This window comes from Rattus norvegicus, chromosome 13, assembly GCF_021556685.1.
Source record: "Rattus norvegicus strain SHRSP/BbbUtx chromosome 13, alternate assembly SHRSP_T2T, whole genome shotgun sequence".
Classification (NCBI taxonomy): Eukaryota; Metazoa; Chordata; class Mammalia; order Rodentia; family Muridae; genus Rattus; species Rattus norvegicus.
Window position 1 is genome coordinate 53470001 of NC_141546.1, and position 26593 is coordinate 53496593.

The following is a 26593-nucleotide window of genomic DNA, read 5'->3' on the forward strand; positions in this document are numbered from 1 at the left end:
CCTTGAGAAACAGGAACACAACTGAATCCAATGGTAGCCCGCACACACTTGCACACACTTGTAAAACTACTTCAATTGCTTAGAAGTGCCAGGCCTGCCCCAGGAGCATGTAGATGTGACATGGGGAAAGCCTGAAGCATATCAGTGTGTGTGAAGGTATGCCCCAGTCGAATTTCAGGCAACTTCCTGTAGAGAAACAAGTTACCTGATTTAATGAGCTTACTCAACTAGTTGACTAAATTATAGCTGCTCCTCCCTAGAAACTCCTCAGACAGAAACGCCTCAAAGCCGTCTGCCAACCCTCTGAGGTGCAGAGTAAGGGTTATTTTATTAAAAAAACTCTCCACCATCTAATGAAGGAGATTAATTTTACTTATTCTGTGAGTCCTTCCCACAGGGCAGAGATAACTACCCACAAATAGGTGGGACGCAAATCTTTCCCAAGGCGTGTTGACCACACCCCAGACTAAGGAGCAATCCCAGTTTGAGAAGGTGTTTACAGGAGTTCTTATTACCCAGAAACGCAAACGATTAAGCATGAGAGGCATTGGGAAATGATATTTGTAAAACTGCTGTTGTTAGCGGTACAGCAGCTTGTAGATTTCACTTCTTTGCTCATTTCATGGTCAGCGTTGAGGACTTCACAAGACGCTATCTAGGCTTGTGGGGCTCCTGCCGTTAATTAACTTCAAGCAAAGACGAAATCTATGGAATGTAGAAAAGATATTCAGTATATCTATATAGTATATGGAGCGCCTATCTCAAGATAATGTGTTCTAACCTTAGATTTAGGGTGAGGGTCATAAACTGAAATGGTGTCTGTGTCAAGATGCAAGCTGTTTCCGTTCACATTGACACCGAGGGGAGAGTAGGCCCATTGATGCTCGGTGGGAATGAGATGCTGGGCCTTCAGCTGAGTCTTTCCAATAATGGCACTGCCCACATAGGAGTTCTTGGAGCCTGAAAGTCCAAGTTCGATGCCAGCTTTGCCATCAGCCAGTTGTGTGAGCCTGGGGATTAGGTGGCTAAACCTTTCTCTGCTCGCGTTTCCTCGCTTGAGAAATTCGAGGCCTGAGAATTAGGATACATCAGATGATTTTGGAGAGAATTAAATATTAGATGAAAGTCTGTCACAGCACTTCATTACAATAAGCCATTATCATTATTTATGAAAGGGCAGGAGGTACATGTGCTTTTGAAATATTACAAATCCTAAATGTTAGTATTGATTTTAAACATTGTTGGGTCAATTAATAGGTGAGCCTGGCCCAACGACCTCATCTGTGGCTTCTGCATGGATTTCCTTGCGACTTTTATGCCCTTCATCAGTTTTAAAGCACAGTATCTATTGCTCACAGTAATTGATTTGCTCATCTGGTATATTTGCTTTCTACTTGCACAAAGGGCTTTTGGTAGCTTATATGAGAAGCTGTGGTCTCTTAGTGGAGAGTAATGGAAATTGAAAAGCGTAGGGCAACTTGTTAGAGTGAAGTCACATAAAGAGTAAATGTCACAAAAGAGCTAGGCTCAATAAAGCTACAAACACCACAAAGTAGAAAATACTGTTTGCCAGGGTCATGTTTCTCAGCAGCAAAGAGTAGCATGATCGAAAGAGATTTCTTTCAAATTTAAACTCAGGGATTTCTTTTTTTTTTTTTTTCATCTTTATTAACTTGGGTATTACTTATTTACATTTCGATTGTTATTCCCTTTCCGGTTTCCCGGCCAACATCCCCCTAGTCCCTCCCCCTCCCCTTCTTTGTGGGCTTCCCCTCCCCATCCTCCCCCCATTACCACACTCCCCCCAACAACCACGTTCACTGGGGGTTCAGTCTTGGCAGGACCAAGGGCTTCCCCTTCCACTGGTGCTCTTACTAGGATATTCATTGCTACCTATGAGGTTGGAGCTCAGGGTCAGTCCATGTATAGTCTTTGGGTAGTGGCTTAGTCCCTGGAAGCTCTGGTTGCTTGGCATTGTTGTTCATATGGGGTCTCAAGCCCCTTCAAGCTCTTTCAGTCCTTCTAAGATTCCTTCAACAGGGGTCCTGTTCTCAGTTCAGTGGTTTAATGATGGCATTCGCCTATGTATTTGCTGTATTCTGGCTGTGTCTCTCAAGAGAGATCTACATCTGGTTCCTGTCGGCCTGCACTTCTTTGCTTCATCCATCTTTCTAAAAACTTGGGGATTTCTAAAAGGACTATTTGCATAACACAAGTAATAGAGCACCTTAAGTGGCAAATGGTATTGGAAAAGTAGAAAAATTCTATATCCATACACATTCTAGATCCATATATAATATTATATTGTATATTATTTATCCACAGCTTTCAATCATATTTCAGGATCTAGGCCTGAAAAGGCATTTTCAAAAGGCAGGACATGGCGAAGGTACAGGTTCTGGATGCTTCTCATCTGACATTTTCTAGTGAAGCTCAAGGTGGGATGAAGACTAGAAAACCTGGAGAAAACGCTTGTCGGTACACTTTTAGGGCTGCCCCTTAGGATGTTAATACCTGGTATTGCTTCACACGGAAATCCTGTAGCTATTTTTGCCATCTTAGGTATGGACTAAATAAAGGCAGAACCATTAACTTTGGGCCCATTCTAATTTGGAACAAAAATATGTTTCTAAATAAGAAATAGATGACTAATGTCTTAGCCTTCGCATATTTGAGGACAGCTACCGAGCTTGTTACTCTACTGGAGAAACACTACCCTTCCTGCAGAATGACTGGAGCAGGTCTACATGCTTAGTGATGCAGAGTTGGAAGAGCTGCGAATTGTACTCTGATTAATGTCCTTGTAAACAGACCTTCTTGTCTTTCTCCAAAGAATGTAAGATGATAACAAGGGCAATAATTATGGTCTGTAAATCATTTCTAGGCCATGAAACAGTGACTAGCACAAAATCTGCATCTCATAGCTGTGTTTTGAGCACATGTCCAGAAGTTTTGGTTATTATACAGCTTAATACAGAAATGTATTTCTTTTTTTTTCAATGTCAGTTTTAGCTTGGGCTGTTTCCTATTTCATAGTTTCTGCTGGACATGATTGATAAATATGTTCGTTTAATATTAGTCTACACCAACGTGTTTCTCTGAAATATGTGTTGTCACTTCTGTGTAGTCACTGCAGTATCTTTTATAAGATTTACCTTCTTATTCCAGTAAGAACATAATTACTAAAGAAATCAACAAATCCAATGAGTAAATACTGTTGAAAGAATTAAGGTTTTTTTTTTCTATTAAATTCATGGATCCATTAATCCATCACTAATGTAGATTGTACTGGTTACCAAGTCTGTTCCAGGCTTCACAAGGTACTGGAGGCACAACAGTGAAGTCCTGGTCCCTTCCCTCAGGGGACACATGTAATCATGGTGGTTATAGTGGACTGTCTCTATACTAGGTGCTTTTCTAGGTATATTTTCTAGACTAATTTACTCTGTTTGCAGGCACCCATAGCTTACTCCTGTATCCACATACCCACCTTGGTCAATAAAGGAGTGCCCAGTACAGTGCTAGGCATACTAAAAATCAGACGTTAAACCAAACATCTTATGGCCGGAGGAGGGAAGACCAGTTGGGACACATCAAACACATCTGCAGAGGAGTCCTCCCCAAAGCCCATAAATTATTTGCCTTCTTCATATAAAAGAGAACAATTTTAAGGAGTTCAATTATCTCCCTGGTTGGTATGTGCGGAGTCTGCCAATTGGTGTGTAAATTTCTAATGTTAGCTAAGTGGCTATGGAGAGTTTTTGCATTTAAGAAGTAGCATTCTTTATTATTATTGCAGTGAGATATCTTATCATCTGAAAAACCCGCGTTTATTTATATACTCTTATGTCTTTCCTCATTTTATATAGGTCCTGGGTATGATCAAATCAGACAGTATTACACTGGCAGGATTAATTTCACAGGACAAGACTGATTAACATTAATGAAAAAAACATTTTAAGTTGTATACAGATTAAACTTTTGCCTGCATTTTCCATGGGGATGAAACTTTTTCAGCCACCCTTAGAGGACCTAGAAAGTCAATACCATGTGGCTAAAAGCAGACTACTTATTGACATTTATGCAGTGTCTTTATTATGTCCTGAATGACCCCATGGAATACAAATGAAATGGCGTCACTGAGGACAACGCATGGCTGAGGTATACATAGGCATGGTTCCTGGTGTCCTCTCACTTCCTTGTTAAGTGATGTTAAGTCGCAGGTGAGTCCTCTCATTTCCCCAGCGTACAATAGTGGGACAGCATTGCTGTCCAGGTGATGTTCTCAGACAGGCTGCGTCAAGGTGCGGCAGAGCCAATACGGAGAAGTCAATTCATTAATATCCTAAAAGTCAGATGAAAATAAGCCAGAGCAGGTGACGACCTACTAGAAACTAGCTAAGACCGTCACAAGGCATCATTTACAAGAACATTCACAAAGCTGACGTTAACTGATGACTTCTCAGGATTTAAGAGTGATGACTCCAATATCAGATGTGCCGGTTTGTTTAGTAGATTTCGATCTCCGATCTCCCTTGAGTTCGAAGCTAGATCTCAGAAAAGATACTGAGGTCATTATCCCATGACGGCAAGCCTTTTTTTCCAGAGAAGTATCTTTGTGTTTCCTGTCTTACATATTGGATGAATCTGTTTGTCAATTATGTCCAGCAGAAACTATAAAATATGTTCCAGGGAGATATTGAGGTCAAGAAAAGAGTCAGCCCTCACCATACATGGGGAGGAGCTGAGAAATCTTTCCCCTTTCCCACTGATTTTTTTTTTTTTTTTAAGGAACAGGCTTTGTGTGCTAAAGAATTCTCACCAATAAGAAGAGTTCAGGAAGAGAGAATGGATGTGCCAGACACACACTTGTGCTGTCTTCGGGGCCTCATCAACCCTGCCGAGCTGCTTTGTGTAGCTTGATATGGTGATGTGCTCAGACAGGCTGCATCAAAGCGCGCCAGAGCCAATAGTGAGAGTTCAAAAGCAAAAAGGCTTCAGAGGGTCAGGAGAGCACCTCCGTGTAAAGCTTCCTGGTGTTTTAATTTCTTGGAACATTTTACTTGGTTGAAGTTAAGTGCTCAGCTGGCTCTTTGAAGATCTTTCCAATAAATGAACTATGAGGAATGTTTGAGAAATGATTTTAGTATTCGGATTTTCCTACTTATCTGTTTAAGCCGTTTGAATCGTTTCAGTGGAACAAATCACTGATCTTCTTCCTGCTTCTGGGGGTGGAATGAGAGCAGGGTGGGGGGGTTCCCTGAGCTGCTAGACAGATCTAGCTAGCTCCAACGTGAATGACCACAGCTGGGTAGCTGCTCCAGGAGATGTTATGAAAGTAGGTTAGGCTATGAAATATAGGGCCTTATTAAGGTTTCAAGGTTGATTGAGACAGGCAAGATTTAATGAGTGGTGTTGGAGTTTGGCCAGGTCAATGGTGTTAAAACTCACTCACAGAAATAGATAGAGGGGAGATCCTGGCCAGTGTTCAAACTCCCACCCCAATGCTCAGAAAACAATTCTACTCAAAAACTTTTGATGGTATTCCAGACTATGTGTTTCATAGGTGACTCAAAGTGAATGTTGCCCTCAATTTAATCACTCTAGGTCCTGTGAGGCATAGTTGTTAAGTAGAATATTCGGCCACTTTATTGGATTCTTTTTCTAGTTATTAAATCATTGAAATAATTAAGAAGTCTAAATCACAAAATGAGGTTGGTGTATAGAGCAGTAAATGAAGCAAACTTTCCCAGGAAAAAGTACACACAGATGAATGAGGTAATTGTGAAGCTGAACTTTGCACGCACGGTTGCAGAAGTGTGTTCTAGTCACCCGCAGGGCAACATCTTTTTTGTTAAAACATTGTGTTTTCACAAAGAGGAAAGACACAGATAGCTCTCCTAATTGCCACCATTCACTAAGGGTGAAGAAAAGGCTTACTTTACAATCTTGTAGAACTTACTCTAGCTTTTCATCCTAGACTTTATATGAAAAGTAAAATAAAAAACAAGTAATACGCTCGTGCACTCTTTGAATGCTTTTACTCTGTGAGCTTGGAAACTCCTTTCTAAGGATAAGTCTCATTTTCATTGATTAGTAGAGGATAGAATTTGATTGTATATGTGTATAGTTGCCTGGATACTACCACCAGGAACCCATGTTAGTTGGCTTTACTTGATATATAAATACCTCACATTACCAAATTACACAGAGAAGGGTTGCTCCCTGTCTGTCTTAATCATGGAGCGTCCAGTGTTGGAACTTAGGGGTTCCCAGAGACTAAACCACCAGCCAAAGAGCACACACAGGCTAGACCTAGGTCCCTGCACATATGTAGTGGATATTCAACTTAGTCTTCATTCACATCCCCTGACAACTGTAGCAGGGGGCATCTCTGACTCTATTGCCTACTTCTGGATCCTGATCCTCTAACTGGACTGCCTTTAGTCACTTCAAGTGACTTGATGTGTTGGTACCAAGTGGGTTCTCGCCCTTTTCAGAGGAGTAGAGGGATGAATGGAGGGAGGAAGGCACGTGCGACAGGGGGTGGAGCTGGGAGGAGGGACTGCAATTGGGATGCAAAGTGAATGAATGAATAAACAAACAAACAAACAAACAAATAAATAAGGAAGAAAGTGTCCAGTGTCTTTTACCCTTCCAAAGGACTGGAAGATCTCCTAATACCTGTCTCTCCCACACACACCCCTTAGGGCTTCTACCTCTCTAGACTCTACTAGGGAGTAAGTCTCTAGCACATGAGACAGATGAGAGGGCTCCATTTCTTGTGTCACTGTGGCAGGAATTAGGCCCTATTAGAGCACTGTGAAATCGCTGCTGAGGTTAAGATTGTATTGTAAACATTGCTTTTACCATTTACTTTTCCTGTAGGCTGTTATTGAGTGACAAGTCAGTTTGACTCTTTAAATGCCTGTCTTCATTTAGAAGATGAAACTAAATCTTTTCCTAGTACTCTGGGTTACCTTGGGCAAAGGACTATGAGCCAAGTAGCCTAACAGACTGCTATCTTGCCAGCACCTTGAACACCCCACAGACAATGTGGGGAGCTATCCTATAGCCAGAGTTGCTTGCTATTGAAACATACTATTCATTCTAGAAGGTACCATCCCAGCCACATCTATCAATACCTACTGAAAACAACTTGCATTGAACTTTATTATTATTGTTATTAATTATTATTACTATTCCTATATTATTATTTATTATTACTATTCCTATATTATTATTTATTATTATTGCCATTCTGTGACTTGGTGAAGAGTAGATGGCCATTTTCCCTCTGCCCAGAAGGAAACATTTTCCCAGGCAGAGCAAGAAGCTTTCATTCTCATTCGCATGAAGGTCTGCTAAGGTTGACACAAGCACCCTCCCCACAGCCCAAGTCACTGAGCAGAGTTTCATGAACATTGTTAAATAATTTTGGTTTGAGATCAGAGGAGAATTTGTTGCACTGCCTGAAACAGCCCTTGGTATGCTTCTGCCATTTCATTTTCTCCATGTATGTGTCATTCTCAGTTTTGATAATCATAAAATCAAAATATTGATCAACTCTGAAAAACCCTGGAGATAGCTAATGTCCTGTACTATTAAATGTTCAGCTGAGACTTGACTTTTTGTGTCAACACAGACACAAATCCATGTTACTAATATATAAATTTGCTTTGGTTTTGATAAGTGGTAAAATTATATGTATATCAAGGAATTATCTTAAAATACATTTTTGTTACCAGTAAATGTTTGACATGTAGAGATATTTCTATATTTCTGTATGCTCTGTCACAAAAACATTTCCAGGCAATGAGGAATCTAGAGTGGAAAAGTTTAAGAAGTGACATTTTTTTCCCAAGGACCACCAGTACAGGGATTCATCTTTCTCACCCAAGGCCAAGCCCACTCACACACAAACATTTTCTTTGTCAAAAATGCTTTTCTCTATTTTCTGATAGTTTTAACTATTTAAAAATTGTTGCTCGGGGACTAGAGAGATGGCTCAGCAGTTAAGATGGCTCTGCTTCCACAGGAACCAATTTAATTCACAGCAGCTCTCAACAGCCTTCAACTGCAGACATGACACCTTCTTCTGGCTTATGCAGGCCACGTGGTACCCAGACTTTCATTCAGACAAAACGTTCATGTCCATAAAGCTAACATAGGATTCATTAAAAAAGTTTTGCCCAAACTGAACATAACCTGCTATGATACTAATTTAACCTAGTTGTTGCCTTCAAAAGAAGGTGCCATTACAGCTTTGACTGGATACTAGATATACACTGTGTTCTCTTTATACCAAGTTGGTCCAGCTGAGCCATCTCTCTAGCCACCAGCTCAAATTTATATATGTGTATGATATGAAAATAAAAACAAGTACAAAAGAATAAGCAAAAACCAAGACGAGACTTCTCATACCTGTGTGTTTTTCTCAGCATAAGGTAAATAATTATTTCAAGAGGGGTGATTGTAAATAAAACAAAGAAAATAGACACACATAGCTTCAGCAGAAGAGTCATGCCATTCATCTTCAGGAGAATGGTGTGTGCCATTTATTGAATGTTTCATCAGATATTCCTTATTGAAGGAAGTGGTTAAAATGAGTCCCAGAGTAACTGGGAGAAAAAAGCAAACAAGAGTAAGAGAGCAGGTAAGAAAAAAGAAAAAAAGGAAAAAAAGGCCAAAGTAATCAATTTAATTTATGTCAACAACACTATCAGAAAATTCAATAATAAACGTATATTGACCTAAAATGTGAGTTTAATTAAGATAAGAGGTTCTTGGTAGAGAGCAGCAATTTTTGCTTGGTTCAACTTGAAATATTTCCAGATTGGGTGGGATTTATATCACTGTGTGATGCTTGGAAAATATTGGTAGTTTCGCGTGTGCCCACATGGCCTGCCTGCACAGGTCAGTCCTATTTATCCCTTTTCCTTCTTGTTCAGACCATCGGTCAATGAAATAAGAGAGTCAAAATGGAGAAAAACAATCAAATAGCTTCATTATAGTCAACAGAGTCCTAGACTTTGCCTTGAAAAGTTAATTCAACAAAGAGAGATCTACTAATATAGCCAACAAGTAAAATAACTTTTGTCACAAGCGATGAACTAGAAATATACACTATGTTCAAAGCCAGTGCAAGCAGGTAACAGCATGTGTAAAAATAAAGTATAAAGGGTTTTATTGTACAAATGATACTAATCACACCCCCAGCAATAACTTCACCAGTTGTAAAGTAACCCACTAAAAATATAGAATCATAAAAAAAAAGTTCAGGCTTTTAAAAAATTTAATTTTAACCTAAAGCTTTTCCAAGAATAGAAGCATTTACATTACATTTGAGTTTTTTCCCTTACAAATCTTTAAGTTCTTGAATGGAAGAAAGTAACCTGAGAAACTTAAGGTGTTACATGCTTCTGAAAATGGATGATCAATCAGTTATCCAGAGAACACATTTTTCAAGTTGAGATGTGTCAACTGGAATAGAAAATTTAATTTATCAAAGCTGGCATAGACTATAATTGGAGCAACAATTCTAAGCTCCAACTAATTCTATCTGGCTTACAAGGATGAAAACGTTTTCTTAAAATGTGATAAAGTTCTAACTGTTAAGTGGCAAAACTCTCTTGCCATTGTAAGCTTGGATAATATTTGCCACCAAGAATCCTAAAATTTAGGAAGCTTCTATTAAGTGGTTTAAATAAGGTTTTCCTGCATATGTTGTTAATTTCAAAGATGGGAGGAGAAAAACCACTGACCCGAATTATCATGGCCAAATTAATTGAAGTAAGCAATTAATTAAAGTAAACTTTTTTATTCCTGTACATGGGATGCCTCCTCCTAAGGCAGGATTAAGGTGTAGACCTAGGGTCATATGCCTTTTTCTTTTAGTCAAGGTCTCACATAGCTCAGGCTAGCTTCAGACTCACTATGTAGCCAAGCATGACCTTGAATTTCTGATCCTCTTGAGTCAGTATGATTCTATGTCACAAAAGTCATGAACATTTGGTTGAAGATATTTTTATCCAGTAACTCGGGTTGCTAAATGTGGAAATTATAATGGGTCCCTCATTTATCTTTTGTTGTTGTGCGTTCATTTTTGCCATGCTTCACTTATGCTAGGCAAGCGATTCACCCTTAGGCTATATACACCCAAGCCCTGTAAGGGCTTTCTCACTGATGCTTGTCTTTTCTGACTAAAAGAGGACGGGGCAAATGATTGGCAAAAATTCAAAGTTAAGGCAACTTACAAAACAGTGAGTTCAGCCCTGTGGAAAGAGAGCACCTGGCCTAGTCATAGGGGATAAAACACTTCAGAGCCTAGAAATGTGGGACAGTTAGATTTACTTTGTTCTTCAAGTTCAGCACTACATACTGGCTAAAAAGTGACACTGTCTAGGTAAATCTAGCAGCTGGAGCTGCCACCTTAAACAAACCAGAGGACAGCCATCTACCTCTATGTACTAAAGGAACAAAACAAGTTTTTTTCAAACTGGCTATGTTATGCTGCCAAGCTAAACACTATCTTCAACTGCTCCTGAATCTGCCTTCTTTTCAATTTTGTTTGTGTGCAAACAGACGCTAAAAGCTCTTGCCAGCCTTAGTAACATAGTGTATGCGTGTCTCCTGATGCCTGAGCTGATTTAGGTTTTGGGTACTGGCGCATATGAAAGTTGGTCGTGCAACCACTCAGTGAGATTGCTCCACCGATCAAGTCAAACAACCAATTCCAACCAGGAGTAAAGTATTCCCCCTTTGTGTTGTGTGTCTGTGTAGCAGCTTTCCTTTGTGTTGAGGATGTCCTTGAAAATGCCACAGCTTCCTGAGGCAAGGAGGAAACCCAGTTCAACAAGACTCAGCTGGTGTTGGCTCTAGAGTCTGACCCTGAGTCGTTTGATTTGACTGAGTATTTTATTATCTAACCACAGTGCAACTTGGAGAAAAAGTTTCCTCGGGACAATTATCACAATGAAGCTTAAGGCATGGCTGCGATGAAAATCCTTTGCAAACTAAATGCCTTTTTGCAAAGTAACTGTGACCTCTTCCATAGAATGAGTTCTAAAGACGGAGAAATGATTCGGAAGATAAAGGAAGATAAGAGGAAGAGTCTTGAACAAGCATTATGCAAAGCACGTATGACCTCTTTCAAAAGAATGGGTTCTATTGTTTGAGAAACAATGCTCAGGAGTCCTAGATAAGACCACCATGTTATTAAATAAATTCCTTTCAATGAAGAGAAAAGTATGCTTTGTCTGTATTGTGGAAGTTGAATATAGGAGTAATTGATATCAATGGGTACATGCTATAGGTCGAATATGAAATGTCAGGTTCACAATTTTAAAAAGAAAGCCTCCAGTTTGTGGCACTGTTTGGGAAGCTTTAGGAGGAGGTCTGGCTTGGAGAGGTGGTTCTATGGTGCATAGGCCCTGACTGTTTTGTGCCCCAACTCATTTTCCTGGGAGTTCTTACTGCTTGAAATGTAGGTGTGTAAGAAGTCATGCTGCCAGCTCCAGGATCACAAAGAAAGCCAGTGGCCACCATGCCTGCTCTGCCACGATGGTCTGGATCCATGAACCATAAACTAAAATAAACCTTTCTTCCATAAGTTAATTTTATCAGGTATTTTGCCACAGCATGGAGAAGAGGAATTAATACAGTGCTTCTGTTCTGTGCTATGCCTGGTTTTTTGATCCAAGTCTTATTTGCTTTGCCAACATTCACAAAATAGTAACAGGATGACTTTCAGGCTTGTAAAGAGAATAAAATAAATGATAAATGTATTTGTTGGAGGAAAAGCAATGTGGTTGTTTTTCTTTTGTAAAATTAGAAACAATACATTTAGAGTGACAAAGAGGGAATAGATGTCAGAAGTTTAAAGACACGTTATATAAAGGGCATCTTTAAAAGGAGAACCCTGAAAAGGTTGTCATCTGGTGGCAAAAGTCCATTGGTGCTTTTGGGTCATACATTTAAAGTGACCCGTAGTTCAATGTATGGCCTTTGGAATTTTCTACAGCCACATTCAAATTGCTTGTAGGTGTAGAGAAGTTGGAAGGATAAGATGAACAAGTATTGTCCTGCTCAGTAAGTAAACGCATTGGAGAGACAGAGCTGGTCAAGTTGGCCATGGACACAAAGAAATTGTTACAGGGATGGACATCTATCTTCCCCTCTGCTTTCTTCATGTCCTGGTCCTAAAGTGAACAGTTTTGAGGAACACTGAAGCTATGGCATACTCCTTTCGTGACTAAGGACAAACACAGAAAAGGCCAATCAATCATGAACTGAAACCTCTCAAACTGGGAGCTAAAATAAATCTTGTCTCTTGCAAGTTGATTATCTTTTCTATTTCCTTTTCTTCCTCCTTTTAAATACACTCCCTCCTATTAAAGTTAACTAACACAAGGTCTAACGAAACATGGTTTAGGAAAGAGATATCTAGTAACTCAATAGGAGAATCGGTCATCCCAAGGTTTTAAAACTTCCCCTTGAACTGAGACCTGCTGACTCATAACTGCAGTTTGGAGAGAACGCAACATGAGGCAGGTGCTTCTGGGATGCCTCGCCCAAACCCTGCCCTCTGTTAATGTCAGAAAAAAATTCTACTAGCCAACAGTTGCTATGAAGCAGCACTGACCGTAAGGTTAAACAGTACCCAGTGACAGTGTTCCTACAAGTAACTAACATGCTTAAAAACAACTTTAAGAGGTGTCAAGATGGGTCCTGAGAAGCAAACTTAGTTAATGAGGGTATCTAGTGTGATCTGCTTAAAGCACAACTTCCAGGATCCTCAGACTTGTCTCTGAAAAGTTTTTTCAACATTTCAGTCTAACAGGCACCTTCCTGTAGTTAGAAAGTACCCTCTTCCTTCAAGTTCTTAAAGTGTGGGTGACCCCATCTCTCACATGAAAACAGGGCCTTTGTATAAAATACCCACAGTTCATGCTTTCAGTCTTGAAGGCAGTACCTGTGGTATGAGGATGTGGATGACTGAGACCTCAGTTATGAGCTTCCTGCTGAAGGGTTTGGCATGGCTATGTTCTTTTGTTTTAGAAAAATAATTATTTAATTAGATTTGTTTTGGTCAATACATGGGTCTCAGAGTTGGCCATTTGTCTGCTGCTTATTTTTGTAATACAATCATGGTCACTACATTTCTCCCATTACTTTCATAATTTTATAAATGGTAGGAATCAATCAGTGTGCTTTTTCAAATGTCCCGCTTACTATCTGGAACATTGCTTATAGGATTAGCTTGCATGGTCCAAGCCAAAACAAACAAAGTGTATGGAGCTGGTAAAACTATTAAGTAAATGAGGATATGGATACAAAGTTTGATTTCTAATTAAATGAAACCACTTGGTTGTTGTGAGCTCAAGATACAGCATGGGTAGATGCAGGTGGCCATTCACTTGCACAGTTCAAAACTTTATCCCTCCTAGTGACTGTCTATACAATTATAATGACCATGCTGAAGGTAAGAAACTTCACTTAGAATTGTACACTTTTACTTTCAATTTCATATTAATTCCCTTATCCTACACACACACACACACACACACACACACACACACACACACACACACTCACAGTGATAGAAAAGAAAGAAAAACTGTGACAAAGTTGAAACTAGGAAAAAATAGCTTTAGGCCTTCTTTCTGACTCATTTATACTCTTGCCTTTAATGTTCAATGTTTAGAGCTGGGTTTTGTGTTTTTGTTTGTTTGTTTTGTTTTTTTTTACATGTATGAAATATCTGTTCAGTAGGACCAGTTGTGGTGTCTCGCAGTTTAATCCCAGCAGTTGGCAGGCAGCAACAGGTATATCTCTTTCTTTTCTTTTTTTTTAAGATGCCCCTGGTCTACACAGGACATAGTGACTTTTTGATAAGGCAGGACTGCATTGTGAAGACTTGCCTCAAAAAAAATGTCTATTCAAGTTACTTACAGTCTATATTCTAAAGTTTTAATTTTAAGAAAAAATATATTTCTAAGAACAATGAGCCTAAGGAACAAATTCTATTGGGAATTTCACTTCATCAGGAGATACTGATTAGGTCATAAGCTTCATTGTTTCACGGTATGTGAAGCTCTGGATGATGTTGGTTCCTGTGTGGCTGTTTTAGTTGGACTTAGGTTGAAAAACAAATTAATTTTTACATGGCACAGGCTTTACTTTTTTTAGGGAAAAAAATGAATACAGTTTTAGCAACTGCTTAAAGCAGTTGAACCTGAGAACCGGTGCTCTGTGTGTAGCTGCTATGCCAGGTGGCTCTCATCGGGTGTTTTGTGAAGAACCTTGCTTATAGGTTTGAAGCCAGGACATTCAGGATCCCCTGCTGCCCAACTCAGTCTTTCCACACAGAGAGCAGATGGGTGAAGCAGCCCCAGAAGTGACAAGGTAGTTTTACAGAGATGCCAGCATTGTTTGTAGGTGGAATAGACACTAATTGGAGTTGAAGAGACACAGTTAGAGTTAAAGTGGGACTTCATTATGAAATGGTTTGGAAACTTCTTAAAGCTATTCATATTTTGAGGAACCAAAATGAAGCACTCACACTTAAAATATAAGTCAAGGGTCTTAAATTCATGTCGGAGAGGATAGTTCAAGGACAAAACACAGGTCATCAGAACCTCTTTCAGTTTTCATACCCAGTACATGCACTTGCATAAAATACAAATTTATTCAGTCATTTAGATTCCTATAATTTCCATTAAATTCTGTCTAGTATCATGAGCATGAATACATCTGTATTACTTGATTGCCTTTTTTCTACCTCAACAAATCATGGAGTGCTCTCACCTCGATCAGACCCCTCAGCCTAGAAGACATAAGCAAAAAGGACTAGGCTACAGTTCCATGTTCTCTGTCTTTCGGTGGTAAGGAGAAGCCTCTCACAACACTTTCCCAGCCACAGAAGCTCTTTATTCCCATGGATCTTTAACTCCAGTCCGACCAATGAAGAAACACTTTCTAACCATTGGGGACCATCAGGTGCCAAGCCAGTGCTGTGGCACAATTCTCTTTTCCTTGGACTCCTGGATCTAGAATATTTGTGGTAGGATAGGGGAGTCTCACTAACAGACAGATATCTTCTTTACTACCTTAACAAATTCTGAGACTTCCTACCTCTATGAAGAGATGTGTTCCACATTACGTGGCATGAGGAAGCTCGTCTCACTTGGTGAGAAACAGAGAAGAAAATATAACATTAAGTACCTTTGAGAAAGCTGTATGGAAACCCAGTATTTTATGATTTGTATACTGTAAACACACACACACACACACACACACACACACACACACACAAACACACACACACTTTAACCTCACCAATGAAGAAACAAATACTAGCCAGTCAAGGACCTTTAGCAGAGACTACAGGGGAGTTCAGCAGTATAAAACGAACAAGAAAAATGCTGACTTTTAGAAATAGGGCACATATAAGTGGAAATTGTATAGTTACAAAGTACAGTGGAAGAAAAATTCTTTGGATAGATTAATAAAAAAGAGATGAAAGGGGAGTTAGTGTGAGGACAGAACAATAAAATTTGCCAAGTCTGAGCAATGAAGCAACAACAGTAAGGTCAGGGAGGGAATTTTGAAACTTTTATAAAAACAGCAAAAGACATACAATGTATATGATTATTGTTCTAGGAGTAGGAAAAGCATGTGGAGTTAATCGACTATTCCATGAAAAATGCCTAAAATTCTCAAAACTCTGGCAAAAACCCAAACCCCAGAGATTTGAAATGTTGAATGCTACGGTTTGGGTGAGCATTCATGTACAAAGGCCTGCATGTGGGAAACCTAGTCACTGCTCTGTGGCCCCTTGGGATGTGGAGAAATCTTAGAGGCTAGAGCTTAGAGAGGCCAAATTTTGTGCTCTGCTTTGAACCAGGATCCCAGCCTCTCCTCCTCCCTTTCTTTCTTATTTTTTGCTGCCACAAAATAAGGTAACCTCCTGTGCCACGCACTGCCCACCTTAATGTCTCCCTTCATTACATACCAAAAACGACGGCATCAAGGCATCACAGACTTAAAACTACACAGCAAAGTAAGCCTTCTTACGGAACAGATTCATCACAGCAGGGTATCACAGCAACAAAAAGCTTGTTGGCATAGTGAGTACATCACTGGTAGGACAAACTCAAATCCAGGAACGTGAAGGTACATTATAAATTAACTTCTGAAAACTAAAGGGAGAGGAAAGATAAGACAAAACAAACAACAAACAAAAGATGAAGAAAAGGACCACACCACCTCCATGGCAGAGGGTGTCTCTTTATTATCAAAAAAGACCAATGACAATAGCTTATATTGGGGAGAGTTTCTGAGACAATCCTCACAAATAACTTAAGAGGAGGCATCCCATGCCTGGCATTGGTTTTTAATTGGCTTCTAGAAGGAGCATTAATTCCCTGTGTTTGGTAGTTCCATTTAAATTCTCTTTTTATAATTGATTCTTTGCGAATTTCACTTCATGCACTCTGATCCCACTCATCTTCCTGTCCCTTTGTATCCGCTCCCCACCCTTGCAACCCAGGCTCCCCAAAAAGGAATATGAATTAAGATGGAATAATAATTTTTAAAAATCTCATCGTGGAAACTGTAGTGTGTCACATAGTATATCCTTTCTCCACACATCTTGCAAATGTTCATTGAAATGAGTCCTGAAGTTTGGATCTGCAGGGCCAGCCTTTCGTGTGCTCTAGCGGTTCACATAGAATAGAGATTGAGGTGGAGCAACTCAAAGCCCTGGATCTGAGCCTATGTGGTAGCTGATTCGATTAGCCTGCCAGCTTTTCTGTGCCCATACCATCACGGTGAGCTCAATACCCTGTCCAGGCTAGCTCACTCAATACCCTAGCCAGCAAGGGGCAGGATTAGCTCTTTTGCTGTTGTACCTTCGGGGCCAACTCAGTCCCCCCACATGCCACCAGGGTCAGCTCTATGGTGATGCCCAGATGAGGGACAGGACCAGCTCAGCACAGTGTCTCAGGTGGCCTGGGACATCAACTGCAATAGGACTGACCACAGACCCAGACATGGTTCCTGACAACAGACTGGGCTTGAATGTCCCAGTGGCTTTGGGTAGCAGCAGAAGCCACTCAGATCAGCATGTAGCACCCTCAGATGTCCATGTGGTCTTTGATGGCAGCCCAGACCGTGGACATCTACTTAGACTTTGGTGGTAACCCGGGCCACAGACATCAACAAAGATCCTAGCTGCAGCAAGTCTAAGGACTCAGACATGGCTCTAGGCCAGAACCTCACCAGGGTCTCAGGTAGTTTGCATAAGTTGCCTGTTCCTCAGTGTTGTTGAGTCTCTAGTTCCACCTTTCTTAGCAATAGAAGATTCCACACACTTTGGTCATAAGACATGTAGAATAAAGCCGGTACTGGTGTGGAAGTTTCTGCCCTTTGGCTTGCTTTCATAGTTCAGGAAGGAACTATGTGGGCTGCTGAGAGAGAATAGTCATCAGCAATCTTCCCTAGATGCAAACTTTGTAAGCTATGTTGAACAGCCTGGCAAGATAAGGCAATGGGTACAATAATGGTGGGGATGTGATAAAGTAATCAATCTTAAACCAATTGATTTAAGATTTAAGGCCTATTCGTTGAAGGAAAATCATGTTTGGGACTGTATGTCTGGACAAGAATTGGGGAACTTATAGGCTCCAGGGGGTGAGCCTACTACTGTCATTTTGCTAAATGCATACAAACAACAAACTGTCTTGAAAATATGTATCTCTCTACACTATAGTTATGCAATAGCAAGGCTATTGATCCTCATCTGAAAATCTTCACTCTGTGGTGGAGGGTAGTGAATACAGAGATTCACAAGTGATCAAAGTGTAACCGGTAAGCTTCACTGGAGTCCGCTGAGTCAAATGAGACATACATTTCACTCACTCTTTCCTCAAGACTCTGGGCAGATCATGAATGAGGAGGCAAAGAGATTATGATTCAGAGGTGGACTAGGGTGAAGCTCCGTTTTCTGGATAAGAAAAGATTGTGTCACTCATGAATGCACAGGTTGCCTGAACAGGACTTTGCAGATCATCAAGCCAGTCAACAGTGCAGCACTGGTGGGAGAGGAGTTTGTGAGCCCCGATCCCTTGCTGTAGAGCTATTGATAACCTATGGTGGCGAGTGGAGAGAGTCAGTTTTCCTTAGGAGCATGGCCTCGGGTTGAATAACGATGCTCAGGTCGATAACTTCATACCAATGTGCATATAGGCAGCGTTAATTTACTCATGGATTTAAGAGGGGCAGGGCCTAAAATCAGCTGGGACATGTGGGGAGAGGGCTCCAAGAAGAATTGGAAAGGGAGGATGAATATGATCAAAATACATCATATACATGTAAAATATTCTCAAAGAATAAACAAAAAAGTGAGATATTAAAAGGAAACTGTGGAGTACAAAGGAATGTAGCATACAGTTCTAAGTAAAATTAACTGCCATAAACAAGTTCTATATTTAGCAAAACTCTCATTCCAGGATGAGTGGACAATAAGTTCTTTCTCAAGCAAGAAAAATAAGTCATTGCTAACCCTGAGTCGCCCTTAAAACTAGAAGCTCTTTAATGAGCAGAAAGAAAATGAACAAAGAAAAAAGTTGAGACTATAGGATGAAAGAAAAAAATTAGAGAGCAAAGTATAGGCAATATCATTTTTCAAAAATCACGTTAATCATTAAAATAAGAACTGCAGCGTCATCTGCTCCTCAGAACAATGATACCCTAAAGTGAGGCCTAAGTAGATGTCAACTTTATATACTTCACCTCAGAGCCGTGGGAGATTGGTAAGATAAGCACAAAATAATGTGAAATTTATTCAACACATGATAAATAAAATCAGGATAGAATCTCACAAATGAGTCAAGTAACTCACAGGAAGTCCTGAGTAAAAATATCAAACAGGAAACAAAGAATGGATTATCTGTAATATGCTAAAAAGCAAAATTATCTAAATGTACTAACCACACAAGACAGAGATTAATGGAATAAAATCTTAAAGCCAGCTCAGTAATATGGCGTTTAATGTGCTATTTACAAGGAACCACAAATTCAGCAGCACGGGAAGGTGGAGAACAGAAGAGCAGGGAAAGATAGGACATGGGAACCTAACTTGTAAAATCCCAGAGCGGTTACAGTAACATTACATAAAGTAGATGTCAGAGTAAATTCATACAGAGACAGGGATATTGCGTAATGGCAGAGGGACCAACCCCTGGGGAACACAATAGCTATAAAAAGGGGCAGCAAACAACAGAGCCTCGAAAATGCATAGAACAGAACACGACAGACAGAGCAGAAAGAAGAAACAAGGCTGACATCCTAGGCAGGGTTTTCAAGTCCCTTTTCTAAGTGAACGGGAAGCTGTCCAGACAGAAAATTGGTGAAGGTAGAGAATACGTGGGTAGCACATTCAACGAGACCTAGTGGATGTACGTGGAAAACCTCACTCAACAACACAGAGTGCCAAGACTAGTGAGATTCGAAGAAACCAATCGCTTACACATCGCTGGCGGAAGTACAAAGGGGTTCCTGGGGGGGGGGGCTGTGGAAGAGCGTGACAACTTTATCATTCAATCACCACTGGCTGAAGGTTCATGATGGGAACACAATTTTGGAATTCCACATAATCAAAAATACTAATTCATTAAATTAAGCCATAGCCAGGTGTTTGAATTCACTGAGTCATTCTTTTCAGCTTTTCCTCAATTCTGACATTTCTGGAACACTCTATCTCTTGTTAAACAGCCGTGATTTCATGTTGTTTTCTGGCAAGGCCACAACAACAATGGCTTCTCACTTTGATTGAATCCCCTTTGCCTAATCCCAAACTTAATATCTGGGGATACTGGAATATAATCTCCACTTTGTTCCCAGAAAAAGTGCAAAGTAGCTGTATAAAACGCAGCCGCGTACCCAAATCAAATAACGGCGAATGAAAAAAGGAGATAGGTATGAAATAGAAATGGGGTCATGAAATACTCTTAAGGGTGAGGTACCTACACGAACATATCACAGACAAACCTATGTGTTCACAGCGCACATTGATTTCTACAAGTCAACATGATTAGAAAATAAGACACAGTGCAAGATTAATTTAAAACTTACAGGAAGAGTGACAGGCCAAGTTTATTCCATCTTGAAAATGGCCTCTAGCTTAAAAGAACAAGAAGAGAGGGACGGGGCAGGGGGGGGGGGAGCAAGACTGAGATCTTGGCCCGTAGTTGAATCCAAGCTGTACCCACGTACCCTGAAGGACCCCAGAGCTTGTCCTTGGGCAGAGTCACTCCCTAGATACTTCCTAGCAGCAGTTAAGCAGATTAGTCTGCTTGTTTCAGATGGACTATCAGACCCTTTGTGATTGTACGTGGTCTCGCTTCAGAGCACCCCCTGTCGGCTTACAACAGACATTCAGTCACATACTTGCAGGCTGTACCCTTCTCTCCTCATTACTTCCATTTCCTTTAAAACCTTGTTCAGTTTGCTGCTTCACCAAACTGTCCTGTGGGCAGCCCAGTGGAGTAAGCCCAAACTGGAGTCTTTCGTCATAAAGAGACCCTAATGTGTGACTACGTCGGAAACGGCTCCTTGGTGGTCTTTTGCAGGTTCACCCATGTTTTGTGGCAGAACAAAAGCACATGTTAGAATCCCGCCAGAGATTATATGTTTTATCCTGATGCTGCCCCGAGACAAAGCTTCTACGACAACTAGACAAAGACTCCTAGACATTCTCAGCCACAGCTAGAGTATTTCCTGAAGTACATGTTTAATCTATGGAGAAAAAGATGGGGTAGAAGACTAAGTTGTGATTCTCTTTGGTATCTAGCAGTTGTGGGTAAATTAAACAGTTTGAGGGGCTGTTTCAAAAGTTCTGGAGGGGTTGGGGATTTAGCTCAGTGGTAGAGCGCTTACCTAGGAAGCGCAAGGCCCTGGGTTCAGTCCCAGCTCCGAAAAAAAAAAAGAACCAAAAAAAAAAAAAAAAAAAAAGTTCTGGATGTTTCAGAGTGCGCACTAGATACAAATGCCTCTTCTCAGTGGAAAATAGACATGCAGGGATGTAAGGGGGGTTCTGATACTAACGTCCTGTTCCCCAATTGTTTCTTGACTTGTCAGTAAAGGTGGGAGTGGGGGAGGGCAATTGCGGAAGGTACAGGCGGGGACTTCCCAGTACTAGGTGGAAAAGGCAAATGCAAGGAAGGAAAAGGACTTTCTACCATCCTTGGGAAAACAAGGCAACCGTATGGTATGAGGTCTCTGTGGGAGCTGGGGCCTGTTGCCTCTGCTACAGACCGGAGGCCAAAGATGTTTGACAGGGTCCAGGTGGGACCTGCCACTAATTTTAGGTCGGGCGGAGAGACAGAGATAATGTATTGATAAAGCCATGCTTTTCCAGGTGGGCGATATCTGCACCCAGCAATTGTGCCAAGAAGACAAATTGTAAAAAGATTAATTGTGTATGTGTCTTTTATCAGAGGATTCAATGGTCTCAGGTGGGAGCCTGTAGCATAGTCAACGCCCCCTCTGGAACAAAGGTGGGTAAAACAAAAGAAATCTGGGAGGGGCCGGTAGTTCGGCAAACCCCAGGCAAAGACAGTGACATTTAAAACTACAAACAACAGAGAGACCTTCCGGTTTAGAGAAGGGGCCTCAAGAGGAAGAGAAGCCACTGAAATTTGATGTTTTAAATTGACTTTGGCCGCAGAACAGTTTAGCAAGATTATTTGAAACTAGATAATCGTCCACGCACATATTCGTAACTATAACCACATTGCTAGCAAATATGAATAAACCATAAGACTGAACACTCTCAAATTTGGTCACACGAAATTACTGATAGCATTTACTGAAGACTTCAAGGTGGACAGCAGTTCTCAATAAAATGTGTCCCGTTTTTTTTCCATTTTGATCCCCGTTCTTTACATTTTCCTTATGAGCTAAGGAGTTACATGCGATCCAAGTTATTTCTCATGCCCACAAGGGGGACCCTTTGTGCCATGGCACCAGAGTTTACACAGCACAGGTTTTACTTCTAATTATCCATTCTCTGCTATAAAAGAGAGGGCGTCGTTTCCCATTTCATTCACCTCACCTGTGAATCCAGGCAGACAGATACAAACATAGCCCGAGGCTCCAAGGTAGCTGAAGGAGGAAGGCAGGCCAGCGGTGTTTCCATATAGATCCTGTGAGGACAGCTCGGCACATTCCCCCCCAAATTGGCAGGGGTTGCTACTGCATTCATTTATGTCCGTCTCACACAGAGCACCTGTGTATCCTGCAGGATAAAAGTTCAGAGGAGCTGCTGAGACAAAGCTCTGGAATGCCAGGCACATGTCTTAAAAGAGGCTCACCACCGAGCTGGTGCCAATTAGCAAGGTTGCCCACCCTCAAAGAACTAGCAGGAGAAGCCGGTAAGAGACTGCTACCTGGAAACAGATTCTAGTAGCAATGGATAAGGGATACGTAATAAATTCTAAAAGATGTATGATTTGGATCAATATTTTGGAAAGGTTTAATCAGTAACGCTTGAAATAAAGTGGAATTTCAAGGTAGATAAGATTTAATCTGAACACTGCATAAAGTGGAAACCCATTAACTTCAGTTTATCAGTTTTTAAATGAAACTTTTAAAGAGAATATCTGAAAAGGCAGCAGTATCTACATAGCCAACTCCAAGTCCCCGTCTGAGTCATCACAGAGGAAAAAGCAAACCAGTAAGCAGTATTTCTCCAAGACCTCTACATTAGCTCCTGCCTCCAGGCTCCTGCTTTCTTTGCATTCCTGACCCGGCTTTCTTCAATGGTGGACTGGATATGGCAGTAAAAGCCAAACAAACCCTTTCCTTCCCAAGTTGCTTTGGTCACCATATTTTAGCACAGCATCAGAAACCCTAAGGTACCCTTAAAAGTTAGAGTAAGATAGAAATTGGCACCAGTATAGGTCTTCCCACCTTGTTTTGGGGAGGACTATGGAAAGACTTTGGAACTTTGAGTTTGAAAAGCTGCTGGGTGTTCAAAGTTTGGTGGGCTGTTGTGTGGGGGTTTTAAAAATGATAATGTCAAAAGAAATGCAGACATTGGAACCTGACTTGTGAAGTTTCAGGGGAAGTTTGAAAGTCTCTTAATGACTCAATCAGGGCTATTTGCTATTTTTAAGTTAAGACTCTATGGGGGTTTTCGTTTGTTTGTTTGTTTTAAACTGGTGCTGAAGAATCAGCTGTGGTTAACAAGATACCAGAACAACTGAAATAAAATTTTTGCTTTAGTGGGATAGTTAGTGTGTCTGGTTAGCTGGAGTTGAGAAATAGAGCAAAGAGGCCAGCATTATTGAAGTGAAATCTTCTGATAGTATTTCCTTAGAGTCAACACATTCAAGCTGTGCTCCAGAGCCAACCAAGGTTATACTTTATGAGTGGAGCCTAACTTGGTAGTGTAAGAGTCACCCAAGTGGTCCTGGTTTTGAAGGCCTGAAGAAGGGGGTCATGGAGAGCAGCTGAGTTTTGGCACCATGCCTCAGGACTGGTATCCTTCAAGAAAAGCTCAGGAGAGGGCATTGGTGAGAGTACAGCACAGTTGCAGCATGAACACCTGGCATTTTAGAGTTGTCAGTACTATGGGATAGCCACCAAGGACAGCAGCAGGCATGGAATTGAGCCAGCAAGAGCCTAGGAGATAATGTTTGTTTTGCAGAGGGCAGAGCCAAAGAAATGATTGCCATTTGAAGATGCCCAAAAAATCATAAGTGTCCAGATACTGGACATTGAGTGATTTATACTATCGGAGTTTTGTTTTGCTTTGATATGACTGTGACCATTCACTGATTCTTCCCTCTTGAAATAAAGTATTTAACTCAATTTTTTAAAAAACGTTTATAGGAACCAACACTTGAGTGACTTTAGATTCTAAAAGAGACTGTGGGACTTTTTAAGTTTGCAAAAATGTTTCATATTTTGGTGTTTATATCAATGTGTGATCTTGGGGATGAACAAGAAAGGAAAGGTGATTGCTTAACAGTGATTGTGGAGTCCAGTTTGGCTGTATGTAAGGGACAGAGCCAGCAGGGTGTGGGCCTCCATGTGTTGCTGTGGGCGAAAGGTTTGTTTGTATAATAGTGTACATATTTCCACATTCCTCCTCTGAGGAATGTCCTCTCTGCCAAAGTTAATGACTCCATGATAATCAGAGACAGCATGAGTTCAGAAGGAGAGGACACTATGTCTCAGCAACATGGAGAATGCTATGACCTTCAGGACAGCCCTTCAGGCTGTAGGAAAGAACACTGAAAACATGAGTTTGAAAGAAAATAATTTCTCAACTATGAAAAATATAAGGATACATTATGAATTGTATAGGGAGCTGATTTACAAACATAAAGGAACAGAGGCAGATGCACTGTGGGCCACCTCGTCATAAGAATGCAAAGATAGGCAGACACAAGATAGGCAGATTTCTAAATTCAAGGTCAGCCTAGGGCAGAGGCAGTTAGTGCGCAGGCCCAGACATGGTAGGAATGGTAATTTCAAGGCAGGATCCCACCTAGCTATCTTATTATCTGTGTTTATGCTTCCTGTCTCTTTCTAAGAATCAAGGAGCTGTTGATTCATGGAATAATCAAAAGGGAACCTAGAGTAAAGACTGAGTTGCTATGTAAATAAAAGACTGGGCTTTTGATCTGTAAGAAGTGAGCAGTCCAGAGAGGCTTTAGATTTGCAAAAAAAATTGTCTGGATCAAAGTGCTATCTGGAGCTCTCCAGAGAAAGCAGAACAGGGAAATAGCAACCTGAACGCTGTCTCAAGCAGAACATAAGATGCCAGCTTGTAACACATGATTTGACTTTGAGTTCTTTCTTTAGCTGCTCTCAAATGCCAATTCTCTTAGAACCCCTCTCCAAGCTGAGGCTGGTCCTTGGCAAGTGACACGTCTGTGTGTCAAGTTTGTGACTCACAACTGACAAGGGGTCAGTTTGTGCTGGCTAGTTTTATGTCAACCTGCTGCAAGTTAGATTCATTAGAGAGAAAGGAACAAGCAAGTAAGCAGTTTTCCACTATGGTCTCTGCATCAGTTTCTGCCTCCAGTTTTCTGCCCTGTTAGAATTTGTGCCTTTAATGATGAACTAGATCTGGAAGTACAAACAAAATAAATCCTTTTCTCTCCAAGTTGCCTGGGTCATGTTGTTTCATCACATCAATAGAAATCCCACGATTTCCCTTAAACGTCAGAGTAAGGCCAGAGTTATTAACTGGCATGCAGAAGTAGATTATTCTATACTTTCCTAGATTTAGCTAGGTAATTTCATTATGACTAAGAATTTAAACAATAAATGACTTTAAAATATCCATCACAAAAGAAATTTTCCTATGCAATCTGCTTCTGTGTCTTTACACAATACACCTATAAAATATGACTTTATTGTGTGGATGGGGATTTAATATAAATGGATTGTTTTACATGTGACCTTTTATGACTTGCCGTGTTTACTCCCTGTTTACTCTAAGTTCCTATGACATCTCTAACTCTTATCTCACCATTAGATGTCCTAAAGTGTGTGAATGTGTAAGCACTCACTGACAGGTTGAAACACGGTTCACAGTGCAATACTGTGTGTCTAGGTATAGCCTTGAAGTTGAGGCCTGAACGTAGAGCTTCTGTATTTTAGGTTATGCATGTTTGTCATTGTAGCCAAGGTTGACAGATGATAACAAGGTGGCATCACTGCTGTCATACCACCAACAAGTACACTTAAATACCCATTGAACATTTGCTATCACCAAATTTAAGTTTTTCATAATATGTTGTTTATTTATTTTCCCTAGTTACCACCATGGTTAATAAATTTTGTCCCCAAAATGTGTTCTATCATTTTCATATTTTATCCATCACGAGGATTATCTTGTTTGCTTGTGCTGTGTGTAGTTCGAGTCCCAAAATATAAATTTATCGGGACACTGACATTATCAGGGTGGACACCGAAATAGCGTCAGGTACTCTGTGAGCCAGTACAACAAATGCATGGAGTATTTCAAGGGACACAGACCTACACCCCAAGCAATGTCTATAATGTCAACTTAAGTTTACTGAAAAACTTACTTTTAAGGTAAATTTTATAGTCCTAAGTTGCAAAACTTGGAAATCAAGCCACAGTCTTCTTTTAGTTTAAAACACTAAAAATGGTTTCCTATTTTCACATCGGATAACATTCAAGATCCTTAATATGACCTAAAAGCTCTCTTGGAATATGAGTTCTTTCCATCCCAGCATGCTCTCCCTCCCTGATGATGCTTTCTACCCACAGACTCAACAACTGCTCTCTTCCCTCCTGGGAAATTCTCTTCCAAGCCTTTTCTTGGCCAACTCTTCCTCAGTTTGCAGACTTTTTACCTCACATTACTCTTTTCTGTCTTATGGAATTGCAACATAATAAAATGCCTTGGTTTCCTGTCATTTCCCTCAGCCTCCTTCTTCCATTGCTCTTTTGACAACTTTTAATGATGTGTTTATTTGTCTGTGTAGTTGTCTGCTTCAACAGATTGTCAGCCCCACATAAACAGGACTGTGTGTATTTTATTCAA

The 26593-nt window shown here is 40.6% G+C and overlaps 1 protein-coding gene across 2 annotated transcripts in view; it reads right to left on the minus strand.

The window, feature by feature from the left end:
- Crb1 (crumbs cell polarity complex component 1) overlaps window positions 1-26593 on the minus strand; it is a 181398-nt gene that overhangs the window by 98553 nt on the left and 56252 nt on the right. For both annotated transcript variants that reach the window (XM_087580807.1, NM_001107182.1), the window contains 1 exon segment: window positions 22118-22300. In XM_087580807.1, the coding sequence (XP_087436933.1) occupies window positions 22118-22300 (183 nt within the window).